Source organism: Oncorhynchus masou, chromosome 1 (genome assembly GCF_036934945.1).
Source record: "Oncorhynchus masou masou isolate Uvic2021 chromosome 1, UVic_Omas_1.1, whole genome shotgun sequence".
In the NCBI taxonomy this organism is placed as follows: domain Eukaryota; kingdom Metazoa; phylum Chordata; class Actinopteri; order Salmoniformes; family Salmonidae; genus Oncorhynchus; species Oncorhynchus masou.
The window spans coordinates 22,298,806-22,316,180 of NC_088212.1; the positions used below are offsets into that span (position 1 = coordinate 22,298,806).

A 17,375-nucleotide genomic window follows, 5' to 3' on the forward strand; every position below is an offset into this window, starting at 1 on the left:
ACCTATGTCACCTATTTTGGAGCTTTATCTGGCCTATCAGACCACACTACTAGTTGATGGACAGAGATTCACATAGGAAACTAAAAGAGTGTTAGAGCAAGACACGAGTCAATTCCAAAACAACTTTGAGTTTATTGAGAAATTCTCTAATCTACATTCTGAACTTTAGAAAATCTAGAAAATACAAAAAAGTATCCATTTCAAAAGGATTGAGAGTGGCCTATTATGAGGAATCACCTCACATCTATAGTTCTGAGTTACAGTGGTAGCATTACGTCACACAAGCAGCACACATCTGAATCACAGCATCATTCCCATTCCAACGACTGCAGAGTCCAGACCTGGCCCCCCCCTTACACAATCAATGAGGGGAGAGGATGCAGAGTGATACAGAGCACACCTTGGCCATTATTTCACATGAAGGAGAATTACTGGAGCGTCTCATCTCAGCCATGAGAGAGAGGGAGAACAGAGGGCATACAGTAGAACATCTTTTATTCATCTCACTGGTAAGTGCAGTCACAGTGAAGGGAGGCTGCAGGTCTACTCCTCTAGACTAGAGGTTTTATACTGAGAGACAGAGACTGGCCGTCACATTAACAACAATCCCAGTCCTCTCTACTGTATGGACCATCTCTAAGAAGGCACTAATAGTCTATAACTGTCATTAACTGTCAATAGCAATATTGCGATGGGGGCAGCTGAATACACAGCTTTCATGTAGAACCCTGATCAACCTCTCTTCTCAGACATAGCATATGGTCACAGTAAATAGTTAGTGCTTATTGATACTGTAATAGAACGAGCGAAGACAGTCAGGTCTCTTTGGAGAGGATACACACACACACACTTCCAAGCCCACACGCACGCACACACACACACACACACTTCCAAGCACACACACACTTATACGCACGCACACACAGACACACACACACACACACACACACACACACACACACACACACACACACACACACACACACTTCCAAGCACGCACGCACGCACTCACACGCACACACATGCACACACACTCACACAAACTTCAAAACACACACACACACACACACAGGTCTACTCCTCCTCTCTGAAAGCCGTTGTTTTGCTGTTGCTGCCCCTTACTGTTCTATTATAGTAATGGCAATGGAGGCAATGTTATGAGCTGTTATGTGACCAAAAATAAAGTTTTTTTCAATCACACACAACCATATAAACACACATGCACACACACACACGCATACATGCACACATCCAAGCACGAACGCACGTACGCACACACGTACGCACACACACACACACACACACACACACACACACACACACACACACACACACACACACACACACACACACACACACACACACACACACACACACACACACACACACACACACACACACACACACACACACACACACACACACACACACAGGTCTACTCCTTCTCCCTGAAAGCCGTTGCTTTGCTGTTGCTGCCCCCTCCTGTTCTATTATAGTAATGGCAATGGAGGCAATGTTATGAGCTGTTATGAGACCACAAAAGTTTTTTCTTTGGCACATTTTTCAGATGTGGTATATTTTCGTAACTCTGACTACAAAACTCTAAACTGAAAACAAATGTAATGCCCCCTATCTTATGTTTAGAATCTTTGATTGTGCAAAAAAAACAAAAAAAAACATGAATTCACCATTTTATCCAATAGCAAAAAACACAACATACACATTTCAAAACTGTTCTTTTTGAAGTGCTGAAAAGAATAGTACATGGTAATATCATTTTCCATACAGTATTTGACTATTTATTTGATATAATTTCTATCCAATGGCAAATTGTGAGCATGTTGACAAATACTGTTTGACAGTCTAACAGTTTCATAATCCTTATATAGTACACACTTAGGACAAATCATCAGAAATAGGAGTATTGTAAAGCAGTTGGCTACTGTAAAATCGTAGCACGGTAAAGTATGCCAAATCACCTTTTTTTAATAGACTTGTCAACTGATAAGGTATCTCCTGTCTTTCTGCTTGAAATGTATCTGCGTACAGTGTATCAATGGAATTCAGATGAGTGGAATATATTGTTATACACAACCCATGTATTTCAGCAGTGCATTGTACACTACACTATAATTCCAAATAGTAGCACAAGCACAAAGACTATTTCCACTTTGTCCACACTGGCTGATAGAGGACGATGATGGAGTATTTACAGACACATCCATATATGATTTGTTTTTACCTTCCAACATAAATTGATGTCAAATTCATACATTTATGAGATACAAATTTAGAAATGTACAGTGTTCAGTAGTTTTAGAACTATATATGTTAACAAGGCACTACAGCATTTTGGTTCAGTAGTTATCAGTTTTGAGCAATTTGATTAAATTATAGTTAATTGTGTTGTTAACACATTACAAGAATATCATATCAAAAGTAAAGTGAATATTGCATTTTGAAAAGCAGATACTTGAATATTGAATATGTATTCAAATTGAATGAATGATTTGGTGCAGTGAACAAGTGGGAATCAGTTGGTTGTACTCAGTCAATTGAAAATGTGTTTAGTTTTGAAACACGAGCCATGCATAGAGTTGTGAAAATGTGTTTAGTTTTGAAACATGAGCCATGCTTAGAGTTGTGAAAATGTACCACATACTTGTGAAAATTGCACAAGTGATTGAAAAAAACTCCAATATGGTTCCATGCTGCAGATAAAAAGGCAATAAAAAGGAATTAAATTACAACGTGCAATATATGTACACATTTATTTTTTGAGAGCATACATTTCAAAACAGGTACGTTCTGTATTTTCTGTCATTTAATTCATTAGACATAAATTGTGAAAAAAAATTGAACACAATAATCACAGTCATTTTCCATTGTTTACACCTGGCCAGGAACCACAAACTGTACAATACTTGTGTAAAATGTGCTACATGTGTCACATGTGTCACATGTGAACTTGCGGCCTTCCATGTACACGTTACAGGAGTGTTTGGGTGTTATGTTGAGCTCCACCATAGTGGTGCCCCTGTTGAACTGTAGGGTTTTCTCCGCACTGAACTCCACCCTTCCGGAGCCAGTCAGGGGGTATCTTGGCTGTGATGCCGGTGGTGATGCCCAGAATGGTGGTTCGTCCGATGTTCCAGGTGCTCTTCACCTCCGACGTTTTGGAGATGGTCACCATCTGGCACTCGTTGTTGGTGATAACGGAAATGCGCATGGTCTCGGGTGGGGGGGTCAGGATCTGGAACGTAGTACTCTCTGTCACCGTAGGGGTATTGGTAGTAAGGCCCCTTGTGTAGAAGCCGGCTTCGCAGTTATATTTGCAGATGTAGTCTGTGTGTTCGGTGTAGCTGTTGTAGATGCCTACAGCTACAGTGAGGAGAGAACCATTCAAGCTCAGCCACTGCAAGTTGAGCTATATAAAAAAAATATTTTACATTTATTTAACTAGGCAAGTCAGTTAAGAACACATTCTTATTTTCAATGACAGCCTAGGAACAGTGGGTCAACGGCCTTGTTTAGGGGCAGAACAACTGACTTTGACCTTGTCAGCTCGGGATTTCGATCTAGCAACCTTTCAGTTCCTGGTCCAACACTCTAACCACTAGGCTACCTGCCACCCCCTGACATTGTCCCCGAACATGAATGGAGCAGGTTTCTGTTTGTCCTCAAACTCAGGAGGGGTCAGTGGGGCCTGGACTGGACCTATACTGTTCAGTGGGGGGGGGACCCTATCTTCCAGTACTGGGTTCAAGATTGACACTAGAAGACAGAATAAAACAGTGTCACAATATGCACCTACTTTTGTTGCATTGAAACAACTTGCATTGAATGACCTTTTGAATGTTTTCTGTTTTCCTTTCTAAGAGGTCAAAAGCAGGGATTGACTGAATAAAAGGAGTATATCAAATTAGAGAAGTATACAAATGTAGTTTAATTTACCCTTCCGTCTCAGGGAGCTCTTCCTCACTACAGTATGTCCCGGAGGCTGCGTGGAAGGGGTCTGCAGCCTGGGCACAGGACTGTCCCAGGTGCAGCAGTGAGACGACCACCAAGACCGGCAGCTTCATCTGAGAAAGACCAGGGAAAGGAGGAATATTAGGAAACATTCAAGGACTATAGTTATAACTATAATGTTACACAAATGTACATTAACTAAACATGACATTGCTGTCAAACTCCCATTCCTTATTGTTTCTGCCAGTTTTGATGTAGGCTCCATTGAACAGCAACACACTGTATAATTTCAAATAGTGAAATAGTGCCCTAAATGCACACACCCTCACAGTGTCCCCCCAGGGAGCAGTGAACCTGTTGTTCTCCAGGCTTATATAGCTCCTTTATGACACTCATAAATTACAACACTCACTCTAACTCTCTCAGGGCTGTCATGGACTGGCATGGTAGAAGAAAGAGGAGGAATGTGGAGGTGTCACTTTCTCTTCTTTTAATTTGTATTATTGTTTCATTATTATAATCATCTGAAATGTAAGCCAGTCTTTCTCTCTCTCTCTCTCTCTCTCTCTCTCTCTCTCTCTGTCTCTCTCCCTCTGTCTTTGTCTCTCTCTCTCGTCCTTGACAGTCAACATCCCACTATGACAATCTACACGATGACAAAATAATCCACATTGGACATAGTTCAGGAGCTTCTTGTTGTTGTGCACCCCATCATCTTACCAGTAGGGAAGAACAGATATATTGAAGATAAGATGAGGATTATTAACCTGATTAAGCTAACAGAGATTAAAAAAAGGTTCTAGAACTGCGCAGACTGTCCTGAAATATCAGACAGCCTTATCTCAGTGACCTCCAGTCCTGTGAAATGATACACAGACACAGCACAAACATGGCCTTTCCATCATTTGATTAGGAAGCACTATTTAGTTGTGAGCATAATAGCATGATTTCTTTCAATAAATCTTTATTGTCCCAGAAGAGCAGTTCATGTGTAATTGATATACAGTGCCTTGCGAAAGTATTCGGCCCCCTTGAACTTTGCGACCTTTTGCCACATTTCAGGCTTCAAACATAAAGATATAAAACTGTATTTTTTTGTGAAGAATCAACAACAAGTGGGACACAATCATGAAGTGGAACAAATTTTTTGGGATATTTCAAACTTTTTTAACAAATGAAAAAATGAAAAATTGGGCGTGCAAAATTATTCAGCCCCCTTAAGTTAATACTTTGTAGCGCCACCTTTTGCTGCGATTACAGCTGTAAGTCGCTTGGGGTATGTCTCTATCAGTTTTGCACATCAAGAGACTGAAATTTTTTCCCATTCCTCCTCGCAAAACAGCTCGAGCTCAGTGAGGTTGGATGGAGAGCATTTGTGAACAGCAGTTTTCAGTTCTTTCCACAGATTCTCGATTGGATTCAGGTCTGGACTTTGACTTGGCCATTCTAACACCTGGATATGTTTATTTTTGAACCATTCCATTGTAGATTTTGCTTTATGTTTTGGATCATTGTCTTGTTGGAAGACAAATCTCCGTCCCAGTCTCAGGTCTTTTGCAGACTCCATCAGGTTTTCTTCCAGAATGGTCCTGTATTTGGCTCCATCCATCTTCCCATCAATTTTAACCATCTTCCCTGTCCCTGCTGAAGAAAAGCAGGCCCAAACCATGATGCTGCCACCACCATGTTTGACAGTGGGTAGGGTGTGTTCAGGGTGATGAGCTGTTTTGCTTTTACGCTAAACATAACGTTTTGCATTGTTGCCAAAAAGTTCAATTTTGGTTTCATCTGACCAGAGCACCTTCTTCCACATGTTTGGTGTGTCTCCCAGGTGGCTTGTGGCAAACTTTAAACAACACTTTTTATGGATATCTTTAAGAAATGGCTTTCTTCTTGCCACTCTTCCATAAAGGCCAGATTTGTGCAATATACAACTGATTGTTGTCCTATGGACAGAGTCTCCCACCTCAGCTGTAGATCTCTGCAGTTCATCCAGAGTGATCATGGGCCTCTTGGCTGCATCTCTGATCAGTCTTCTCCTTGTATGAGCTGAAAGTTGAGGGACGGCCAGGTCTTGGTAGATTTGCAGTGGTCTGATACTCCTTCCATTTCAATATTATCGCTTGCACAGTGCACCTTGGGATGTTTAAAGCTTGGGAAATCTTTTTGTATCCAAATCCGGCTTTAAACTTCTTCACAACAGTATCTCGGACCTGCCTGGTGTGTTCCTTGTTCTTCATGATGCTCTCTGCGCTTTTAACGGACCTCTGAGACTATCACAGTGCAGGTGCATTTATACGGAGACTTGATTACACACAGGTGCATTGTATTTATCATCATTAGTCATTTAAGTCAACATTGGATCATTCAGAGATCCTCACTGAACTTCTGGAGAGAGTTTGCTGCACTGAAAGTAAAGGGGCTGAATAATTTTGCACGCCCAATTTTTCAGTTTTTGATTTGTTAAAAAAGTTTGAAATATCCAATAAATGTCGTTCCACTTCATGATTGTGTCCCACTTGTTGTTGATTCTTCACAAAAAAATACAGTTTTATATCTTTTTGTTTGAAGCCTGAAATGTGGCAAAAGGTCGCAAAGTTCAAGGGGGCCGAATACTTTCGCAAGGCACTGTAAATGTGTCGACAAGTGCGGTGATAATGAATGATCAAAGACATATTCTATCAATGTAAAGACCTTTACACTGTCTGTCTTATCTGTTTTATTATCTGCAGAGGAACATTGAGTCTTTTCAATCTACCATAATAATGTAATTGATAATAGCTATCTGTTCAAGGACTTATAGAGATGGCCTTGAGCCTTGTGATCATCAGTAGGTTTTACCAATCAGAGCAATTCCACGTTTTTGGCCTTAATCCGGACAGGGTCAACAATATTATCTCTGTGTTGCTGCGAGGTAATAGTTATTGTGATAATGGTGATAGTCACTGAAATAATCGATAACGGAGGACTCTAAAGGATATTACCACTGGGTTCTTTATCTTTGCTTACCAAGAACAACCTCACTTGCATTACAATACCAAAGCCATTCTTATGCAGTGATTTTGTTCTTAGATATTGTACGTGATTCCCGGTAGATCCTGTACAGTGATATAAAAGCTCATATTGACTGCTGTAATGGGGTAGAAAGGTATCCTCTCAAGCATTACTTACACAACCACTGCAAGAGCACCAAAACTACATAGTCAAATCATTATTATCATCATCATCGGCGATCACTCGAGTCGAGTATGACTGTCCTCAATGAGGTCTTCTATTTGTGGGTCTTCAGGTGGCTGTAGAGGCCGATCCGGCAGCCACATATGTTGGTGCAGTGTGGGTAGTGGTGAGTGGTGGTTGGGCCTTTTTGGTGTTGTCTCTCCTTGCGTAGCTGCCCCTTGTCCTTTGTGGCACGTTGGAGATCTGTTTTGTGTTGACCAGCTCCCTCTTGAATGTTTTTTCTCTAGTTGTATCTGTTTAGTGCAGTGTCCTTCACTTTACTTTTTGAATCACTATACAATAAGCACTGTACACCAAAAGTAATGGGGCGGAAGCAGCAGCAGAGGACTCTTATATTGTAAGAGTACTAGACCAATGGGCATGGGGCCACTCACTGTAGCACTGGCTACTTTATTGGGGGCAATTATCCTGCAGGGAGGTTTAAGACGTAGCAAGGGGCTGCAGATCACACCACTGGAGGAGGAACCTGTCAAGGTAACACAGCTTCTTTACATCAACCTATGTGTATAACATGTTCTATTACTGTTAGTTCTGTGCTGAATACTAATATCAGGATTTACTGTATTGTGCATCTGCTTCATGGAACATAAAACAATCAATGCCATTTCAAATGTTGGATTTGTTTACTAAGCTGGAGAGGCAGTTTTTTTGTGATATCAGAAGCCAATTCTCTTTAGTAAATAATAGGCAAGACCTACAAATGAGCATCTTAATGTATTCAGTCCATCAGCAATATACTGAAGTATATTCAATGAAGTGTTTGAAATACTGTAGATGGGGGAACGCATGGATATTTATATGGAAATGCCAGCAACAAGGAACACTGAGCATTTTCCAGATTGAAGGTGGTAAATGTTAAAAAAGCACAGGGTAGCACTCTGCTAATGTCATCTGAGATAGGTAAACTGATGTGACTGTGGTGTGTGTGTGTGTGTGTGTGTGTGTGTGTGTGTGTGTGTGTGTGTGTGTGTGTGTGTGTGTGTGTGTGTGTGTGTGTGTGTGTGTGTGTGTGTGTGTGTGTGTGTGTGTGTGTGTGTGTGTGTGTGTGTACACTTGTTGCTAGATGAGGCTGACTTTCCTGGTCATCCTGGCAGTGCTGCAGCTCTGCAGCCCAGTCTTCCTCTCTGACCCCCTGCTCTACACCTCTCAGCTGGAGGAGGGGCAGGATGCACCAAGCAGTGAGTCTGATTATATTACACCAGAGGCGGCTGGGGGGAGGAGCTATAAGAGGACAGGCTCAGTTTAATGGCTGGAATGGAATAAGTGGAACCGTATCAAACATTTGGAAACTACACATGTTAGACTCTGTTCCATTAATTCCATTCCAGCCATTACAATGAGCTCATCCTACCAGAGCTCCTCCCACCACTCTCCCCTGTATTACAGCTTATTACACAAACACGTTGATCAAAAACCTTCAATTGGGTCTCAGAGTGTAAACATTTTGTCTGAATATTCTCTACCAATGTCACGTTCTGACCTTTATTCCCGTTGTTTTGTCATTATTTAATATGGTCAGGGCGTGAGTTGGGGTGGGCAGTCTATGTTTATTTTTCTATGATTTTGGGATTTGTATGTTTCGGCCTAGTATGGTTCTCAATCAGAGGCAGGTGTCATTAGTTGTCTCTGATTGAGAATCATACTTAGGTAGCCTGGGTTTCACTGTTTGTTTGTGGGTGATTGTCTATGTTGATTGCTTGTGTCAGCACAGTTCTCATTAACTTCACGGTCGTTATTTTGTTTACTGTTTTTGTATAGTGTGTTTCAGTGTTCAGTGTTTTCTTTATTAAATATCAAGATGAACACAAACCACGCCGCATTTTGGTCCTCCGATCCTTCTCGCCTCTTCTCTTCAGATGAAGAGGAGGAAGACCGTGACAACCAATCTAAAGAATTGTATTTATTTGATTTATTTCACCTTTATTTTATTAGGGAGTCATACTGAGACCAAGGTCTATTTTACAGATGAGCTCTGAATTACAGAAATTACAGAAAATTCACACATCAATATAAATACAAAATGCATCAATATAAATACAAAATATAAATACAAAAGAGGCACCAAAACATCAAATTTAAGAACATGTTGAAGATTGTACCACAAATTAGCTGCAAGAAAACTTGTAGCTGATTTATCTAACTCAGTGGAGACCAAAGACATTTCCAGAGTTAACCATCCCGGCTGTGGTAACTCGTATGTCTAAAGTTTAGTAAAGATGTTCTGTAGAGTGGGACTTTTTGTAAAAGGGCTTTATAAATGAAAACATAGCAATGTATCAACCTACGTGACATCAAAGAGGACCAACCAACTTTCTGGTAGAGAATACAGTAATGACTACTAAAATTGCCACTCGTAATAAAGCTCAGTGGTCTATGCTAAACTGCATCTAATGGCTTTAATGAAGTGGCAGTTGCGCTCAAAAAGATAATGTTGCCATAGTCTAGGACCGATTGGAATGTTGACTGAATAATCTGCTTTCTACTATTCAGCGAGAGGCAGGACCTTTTTCTCTAGAAGCCCCATTTTTATTCTCAGCTTCTTAACTAACTCATCAATAATGAGTGAATGAATCCAAATACGTTAGATTTTAACTACACAAAAGATACTCCATTGCAACCTATGACCTTTGCTTTCTGTACCTCATCACAGAGCCCTGGCTCAACCCTCTGCTGGAAGATGTGGTCCCTGATCTGGACATCCACAGTCCATCCACACTGACAGAGACCTCAGATCTAGAGCCCCAGTTCCCCGATTCCCTGTTTATGTATGGGGAGAACGCCAACCTTAAATGGGTTAACTGGGAAGGGTCCCTCCCTAATGGTGCTGTGGGCATCTACAACGGTTACACCGAACGACATGACTACATCTGCAAAGTCAACTGCGAAGCAGGCTTCTATACCGCAAGCAAAGGCAGTTTCTGCCAGTACCCCTACGCTGACAAGGAGCATTCATCCTCCAAATTCGAAGTCCTGGTCAATGTGGACAACTTTGAGTTTGTGGAGTGGATCGAAGAGGAATACGGTGCTGTCCCCCAACATGCTGTCAAGACCTGCCAAGGTGTTGAGATATACGTCGGCAAGAACAAATACGGTCTGGGAAAGGTTGTAACCCAACATAATGCCTTCTTCCTGCCTTGGGAGGGCGATGAGTACTGGTACAAGAGATACCAGGTCCTGGCCATCAACAGGGACACCTACAGCCAGCACATCTCTCACGTGGAGTACGCCATCGACCAGATCGAGTTGTTCAACCACCCTCCTGAGGCCATGCAGTTTGTCAGAGTCACCAACCTGGAGTGCAGCAGTGTGGAGAAGAAGGTCTTGCTGGAGAAGACCAGCAGTGTGGAGAAGACCTGGGACATCGGCAGGGAGAGCCGCAACAGCTCCACCACCATGACGGCCAAGGTGCCCATTATCAGCCCAGGCACCGTGGACTTCACCAAGGAGCAGACGGTGAGCTTCTCAGAGGGAACCACCATGGTGGAGTCTATCAGCCACTCCATCTCTGTGGTGCTGCTGGTCCCTCCCAACCACTCCTGTGCCGTGCAGATGGAGGGCAGAAAGATGACCGCCGACATCCCCTTCACGGGTAGGCTGAGCCGCACCTACCATAACGGAGACACCCACTGGACCACCATCACAGGGACTTATGATGGTGTGAAGGTGGGGGAGATCAATGCTGTGGTGGAGAGATGCCAGCCTGTCCCTGATGCCATACCCTGCTACCCCACTGAGACAGACCCCTGAGACAGAAGAACTCTAGATGTGAGAACTCCAATGTGCACGTGGTCTATCCCTCCAGACACAACCTGAACAAATTATAACCCTTGTGTCACAATACATTGTCATCAATAAACTGATGTAACTTCAAATTCAGATAAAAGAGCCAGTCAATTTAGTTTTGTGATCAAGAAAAGCATTTTCCAGACAAAAAATATGATTTTGGTGCAACATTTTGTTGAACTTTTTTTGATTTACCTCATGTAGGCATCATCATCATCATCATCATTTGTTTCAATGGCCTATAAGTGAAATATAATTCCAGTACATAAAATTACACAAGGCTGAAATGTAAAAAAATCACTATTACACTGTGCATTTTCTATGAGCGTGTAGGCGTGTATACGTGCATGTATAAACCTCCTAGCTAGGTGGCGGTACGCTTAAAAAGACCAGACGTTGGTCACAATGAACCCTCTCACTTTTCTGGCCACCAGTCTCTTTGACTAATGTCGAAGTTGCATGGCAGGTCTAGTTCAGTAAAAGATTTACTCTTTTCCAACGTTTCTTATTTTGTTTTCACAATTGTATTGATAAATCCAAAGCTATACACATTTCAAATAGGTTTGTTTATAACTGAAGTGAAATGTCAGGAGTACATAATTTAATCTGAGATGTTGATGGTCACAGACAGTAGGCTATTAACACAACAATGAAGTTATGAAGATTCAAGTGTTTATGACGTTCCCTTTTTTGCACTCATGAGACACGTCACTGTTGCTGGTAAACTTTGGTATTGTGTGTCACAGTTTTTCAAGACGCTGTTGAACTTTGTTACAATGAGACGACTTTTATCGAAACTGATAAACCGAGCGTTGCTGACTGAACCTTTTGCACCAATAGTGGACATTGGAGCAGGAGTCCACACAAATGCTCGTCGGAGGCTGGTAAGTGAAATATTCTGGAAAGACATTGCTGCACAAATGTCTTCTGGTCTAGTGCACTGCAACCACTTCTCTTGCTCACAGAGTTTGATATGTAATAATCGTAGGCCTACTACTAGTTACAATGTTGCTGTTGGCATAGCAGCCCATCACTACAATATAATAATGTGACAATGTAGTACCACAGCGGACAGTGTGTCAGTAGGGCGCATCAGATGCTGTACATTATATTGTTCACATTAGCCTACAGTTTGCAAACATCGCATTATTAACTGTTTATAAATATTTGCTAAAATTATTATTACAATTTATCTAAATGGAAATTAAATGTAGTGGCTTACCTAGTCAAAATATGTACTATTATTTCTTAATCTGATGCAGCACTTCATCACTCTCCTTCTTGGTCAAATAGCCCTTACACAGCCTGGAGGTGGGTTTTGGGTCATTGTCCTGTTGAAAAACAAATGATCGTCCCACTAAGCGCAAACCAGATGGGATGGCATATCACTGCAGAATGCTGTGGTAACCATGCTGGATAAGTGTGCCTTGAAGAGTGGGGGGGGGGGACTGAGTATGGGAAACCCTGCCTTAGCCCACTAGCTATCACCACCTTTATAGTTAACTAGGCAAGTCAGTTAAGAACAAATTCTTATTTACAATGATGGCCTAGGAACAGTGGGTTAACTGCCTTGTTCAGGGGCAGAACGACAGATTTTTACCTTGTCAGCTCGGGGATTCAATCTAGTAACCTTTCGGTTACTGACCCAACACTCTAACCACTAGGCTACCTGTCGCCCCTGTGTGAAAAAGTAATTGCCCCCTTACACTCAATAACTGGTTGTGCCACCTTCAGCTGCAGGTCAGGGCTCTGTGCAGACCAGTCAAGTTCTTCCACACAGATCTCAACAAACCATTTCTGTATGGACCTCGCTTTGTGCACGGGGGCATTGTCATGCTGAAACAGGAAAGGGCCTTCCCCAAACTGTTGCCACAAAGTTGGAGCACAGACTTGTCTAGAATGTCATTCATTGTATGCTGTAGCATTAAGATTTCCCTTCACTGGAACTAAGGGGCCTAGCCCGAACCATGAAAAACAGCCCCAGACCATTATTCCTCCTCCACCAAACTTTACAGTTGGCACTATGCATTGGGGCAGTTAGCATTCTCCTGGCATCCGCCAAACCCAGATTGTTCCGTCAAACTGCTAGATGGTGAAGCGTGATTCATTACTCCAGAGAACGTGTTTTCACTGCTCCAGAGTCCAATGGCTGTGAGCTTTACACCACTCCAGCCGACGCTTGGCATTGCACATTGTGATCTTAGGCTTGTGTGCGGCTGCTTGGCCATGGAAACCCATTTCATGAAGCTCCCGACTAACAGTTCTTATGCTGATGTTGCTTCGAGAGGCAGTTTGGAACTCGGTAGTGAGTGTTGCAACTGAGGACAGACGATTTTTACACACTACATGCTTTAGCACTCGGCAGTCCTGTTCTGTGAGCTTGTGTGGCTACTACTTCACGGCTGAACAGCTGTAGCTCCTACACATTTCCACTTCACAATAACAGCACTTACAGTTGACCGGAGCAGCTCTAGCAGGGCAGAAATTTGTTGAACTGACTAGTTGGAAAGGTGGCATCCTATGACTGTGCCACAATGAGTCACTGAGCTCTTCAGTAAGGCCATTCTATTGCCAATGTTAGTCTATGGTGATTGCATGGCTGTGTGCTCGATTTTATACACCTGTCCACATACCTTTGTATATATAGTGTATTTGACAGCCTCCACTCTTCTGGGAAGGCTTTCCACTAGATGTTGGAACATTGCTGCAGGGACTTGCTTCCATTCAGCCACAAGAGCATTAGCACTGATGTTGGGCAATTAGGCCTGGCTCGCAGTCGGCGTTCAGATCTTGCTACCGCACAGCAATCGGTACTGGAGTACCAAGTCTAGGTCCAAGAGGCTTCTAAACAGCTTCTACCCCCTAGCCATAAGACTCCTGAACAGCTAATCAAATGGTTATTTGCATGCCCCCCCCCCCCACCCCACGCTGCTGCTACTCTATTACTATCTATGCATAGCCACTTTAATAACTCTACCTACATGTACATAATTACCTCGACACCGGTGCCCCCGCACATTGGCACATTGACTCTGTACCGGTATCCCCTGTATATAGCCCCGCTATTGTTATTTGCTGCTGCTCCTTAGTTATTTGTTTTTCTTATCTCTTACTTTAAAAAATATATATTTTCTTAGAACTGCATTGTTGGTTAAGGGCTTGTAAGTAAGCATTTCACTGTAAGGTTCACTTAGACCTGTTGTATTCGGGGGATGTGACAGGATTTTTTATTATTGTTAGTTAATACCCTCATATCAGGTCAAATGTGTGGCTAAATGTACACAAATCAGTCCATTCTTGTGGGAGGAGATCACTGTACTCTCCAGTGGCGTTTAGAGAAATATAATATGCAAAGATGGAAAATAAGTATTTCTTGTCCTTGTGCAGATTGTGGGACTGGGCAACCCTGGAATGAACGGTTCGCGCCACAGTGTGGGCATGGCTGTGCTGGAAGCACTTGCTGCCCGGCTGAGGTTAGCTGAAAGCTGGCATGGCGATAGGCACGTTTCCGGTGAGGTCATCGTATCTGACATCCAGGACACCCAAATTGTGCTTCTCCGACCACGACTACTGATGAACATAAACGGTGTATCTGTGGCCAAAGCAGGTGAGGATTCTTGTGTCTTCTTGATTTCTTTTGACATTTTATGAATTTTCAGTTTTGACTGTCAGAGGAATTATGACAAAAGTGAGCTATTCCAATTGTAAATGAATTGTTCATGATATTGTTTTGTTTTCATGACCTTGGATCAAGCGGTTAAATACAGCATCAAGCCTGAGCACATCCTCCTGGTCCATGACGACTTGGACAAGGCCCTTGGGAAGCTTGCTATGAAACGAGGAGGGAGCGCCAGGTGAGTTGATTCCCTGCCAGTTATCGGCATTACTAATGATGCTATCTGACAACGTGATCCTCCCAACTTTGTGCTCCTTCTATATGTTGTTGATTGACAGGGGTCACAATGGTGTGCGGTCCTGTGTTGAGTGTCTGCAGACAGATGTAAGTAGCTTTCCACACAGACAAATACTCTCCCTTCCCACATTAGGAGGAATTGAGTGATGAGAGATGACGTTTCCCTTTGACAAATTTGGGGAAAGTGTTATACAGTCCAGAGCAATGTCATGTTTGTCAAAGGGAACTGGTGGGGGGGGGGGGTGAGAGCAGGGTAAAAATGCAAATGTATTTCTCAGGGTAAAAATACACATTTATTCCTCAAGATAGAATAGTACTTTTCTATCCTGTGCCCTCCAGGTGATGCCCAGACTCCGTGTTGGGATTGGCAGACCATCGGGTGAAACATTAGTGAACCGGCATGTTCTGGGGCGCTTCTCTCAGGAGGAGCAGAAGATTCTCAGCGGGGTTCTAGAGCAGAGTGTGGACATTCTCCTCTCCCAGCTCACTGACGAGGATGTGCAGTCTCCACTGTTGCCACCAGGAGGCAGACCGGCATTACAGACTGGGAAACGGAGGGTTTGCTCAATTTCTCCAGCAAAGGACACAACCTGCCAGACATGAGACTGACCAGAGACTTTGACAGAGCCAGTGAAGCTATGACGACACTCTGATAGTAGCTTTGCTGCTGCTGCTAAAACAAAGCTGCCTCTTACAGAAACATGAAAGTGTGAACATGTTTTTATCTATTGGGACTTTATTTATTATCTGGTTTGGGATGTATGTGAAATGAATACAAAGTAAGCACACTGCATTTCAAAGACCAAAAGTGTAGATATGCATAAGATAATCATTGCATCTCCTAGAATAGTATGCATTCTTTGTTTTTTTGGCCTAATCTACAATTATGTAAAAGGTCCAAGGAGTGACCAAGACATGATATTAGAATGATTAAACAATAAAACCATCATACCAATAGCATTGAGAAAAAATGTAACTAGTGGTGAATGAACTGAGGTATTACCAGTGGGTTTCCTGATAACAGAACCTGCTCCACTCGTGTTGTAGCCACTCTTGAAAGCTTCCAAGTGCCTCACATCTTTAAAGCTCATTCTCTTTGCTGTATTTACTGGTTCAACATATTGATTCCATCCTTTAATTCTCAGCCTATAACCATGCTTCATCAACGAGTGTTTTTAATGAGAAGTAGCAATTGGTCAAGAAGTGTAGCATTCTCACCACAGTGAATATCGGAGCTCACAAAAACTGAGAGCATACAAAAAGTAGGTAAAGAGACAGTGAGAGAAAGGAAAACCCATAAGTATATGGGCCTAATATATAACGATGCAGGGCGAAAGAAAGGGAGGGAGAGAAAATAATGGGGGACAAACATTGTAGGATAGTGCTGTTTGAAGCTTTCTGTTTGGACTGAGCTCAGAGTCACAACAAAGCATCAGGGCCACACTTGTAGATGTGGGGAATAGGACTCGAAGGGAATCTCTCCACTCATGACAGACCCCCACCTCTCTACCCCGTTCGCTTTCTCTTGTGTGACCCCCCCTTCAGCCAGCCCCTCCCCCACCAGGGCACTTTCCCAGCCCCTCTGAGTGGTCAGCCTGGGAGAGTGCAGTGGTGTCCTCAATAACTTTTCTCTGAAAGGTCAGAGGTCACTCATAAGGCTGGACAGTAGGCAAATTTATTCAGGAATGGTTTCCCCTCCTCAGCAGCTAAAGGTTACGCTTCAATAGCCCAAAGCGCAGTGGGAGGTCTTCCCCTAAGCACACAGATGTGCTAAGACCAGGGATACACAAAAAGGCAGAGAGGGGGGATGGACACACACACACACACAAACTGCATTCTCAACACCAATTGTGGACCCTCAAATATTTCTTTAGGTTGAGGTGAGTTTAAAGTGGATTCGTTATTCACCATGATCCCCAATAGACAGTGATGGGGAGAAGTGAACAACATGTAGTTCATCTAGTAATTGAATTACATGTTGCAGTAGCTTAGTGGTAGTTTAACTCTAGGCAGTGTTTTCTGTAGTTAATAACTTTTTTTTGCCATGTAGTGGTGTAGCTATAAGTACCGGAACTACACACTCATGTTCGTTGAAAAAATAAAATATGGGTGAAGTAGGCAAGAATGTATATTATTTTTTGACATCAGACCAGCATAATTGTCACTTAAAACATTGTTTTTGTTTTTAATAGACTAAATTATACATTCTGTTAAAGCTGAAATCCTTAGTTGTTAGATCCATTTTTGGACTTATAAATTACAAGTTATTATGTATAAATGCCTCATGAGCTTAGTTCAACTGTCAGAACCCCAAATATAAGCTTGTTTTACACCAATGTTTGTAAGCAATGGAAATATAAACAAACACTGTATAGCCACAAAACATGGTTAAAACTATAATTTTGATATCATGGAAGGTCAGTCCTTGCATTCATAGCTCTGTTTATGAATTTGGGAGTCATTACATTTCTCC

General features: G+C 42.4%; 2 protein-coding genes and 1 long non-coding RNA gene across 4 annotated transcripts; 2 read left to right on the top strand and 1 right to left on the bottom strand.

Annotated features, from left to right (window-relative positions):
- Positions 1-2,752: 2,752 nt before the first annotated feature.
- Positions 2,753-4,303, bottom strand: LOC135548316 (uncharacterized). 2 transcript variants are annotated; one of them, XR_010456809.1, is made up of 2 exons: positions 3,955-4,303; positions 2,753-3,381 (listed from the first exon to the last, which is right to left on the bottom strand). It is a non-coding gene; the product is annotated as an uncharacterized LOC135548316 (long non-coding RNA). The 2 variants fall into 2 exon arrangements; XR_010456807.1 differs by having other exon boundaries at positions 2,753-3,427.
- Positions 4,304-7,545: 3,242 nt separating this feature from the next.
- On the top strand, positions 7,546-11,483 carry LOC135538507 (natterin-3-like). The gene is made up of 3 exons (XM_064964425.1): positions 7,546-7,680; positions 8,270-8,384; positions 9,857-11,483. Exons 1-3 carry the CDS (start codon positions 7,561-7,563, stop codon positions 10,951-10,953), a joined length of 1,332 nt encoding a protein of 443 aa, XP_064820497.1. The 5' UTR covers positions 7,546-7,560; the 3' UTR covers positions 10,954-11,483.
- A 112-nt stretch (positions 11,484-11,595) lies between these two features.
- On the top strand, positions 11,596-15,862 carry LOC135538594 (probable peptidyl-tRNA hydrolase). The gene is made up of 5 exons (XM_064964506.1): positions 11,596-11,873; positions 14,377-14,596; positions 14,744-14,843; positions 14,944-14,989; positions 15,242-15,862. Exons 1-5 carry the CDS (start codon positions 11,688-11,690, stop codon positions 15,503-15,505), a joined length of 816 nt encoding a protein of 271 aa, XP_064820578.1. The 5' UTR covers positions 11,596-11,687; the 3' UTR covers positions 15,506-15,862.
- The last annotated feature ends 1,513 nt before the right edge of the window (positions 15,863-17,375 follow it).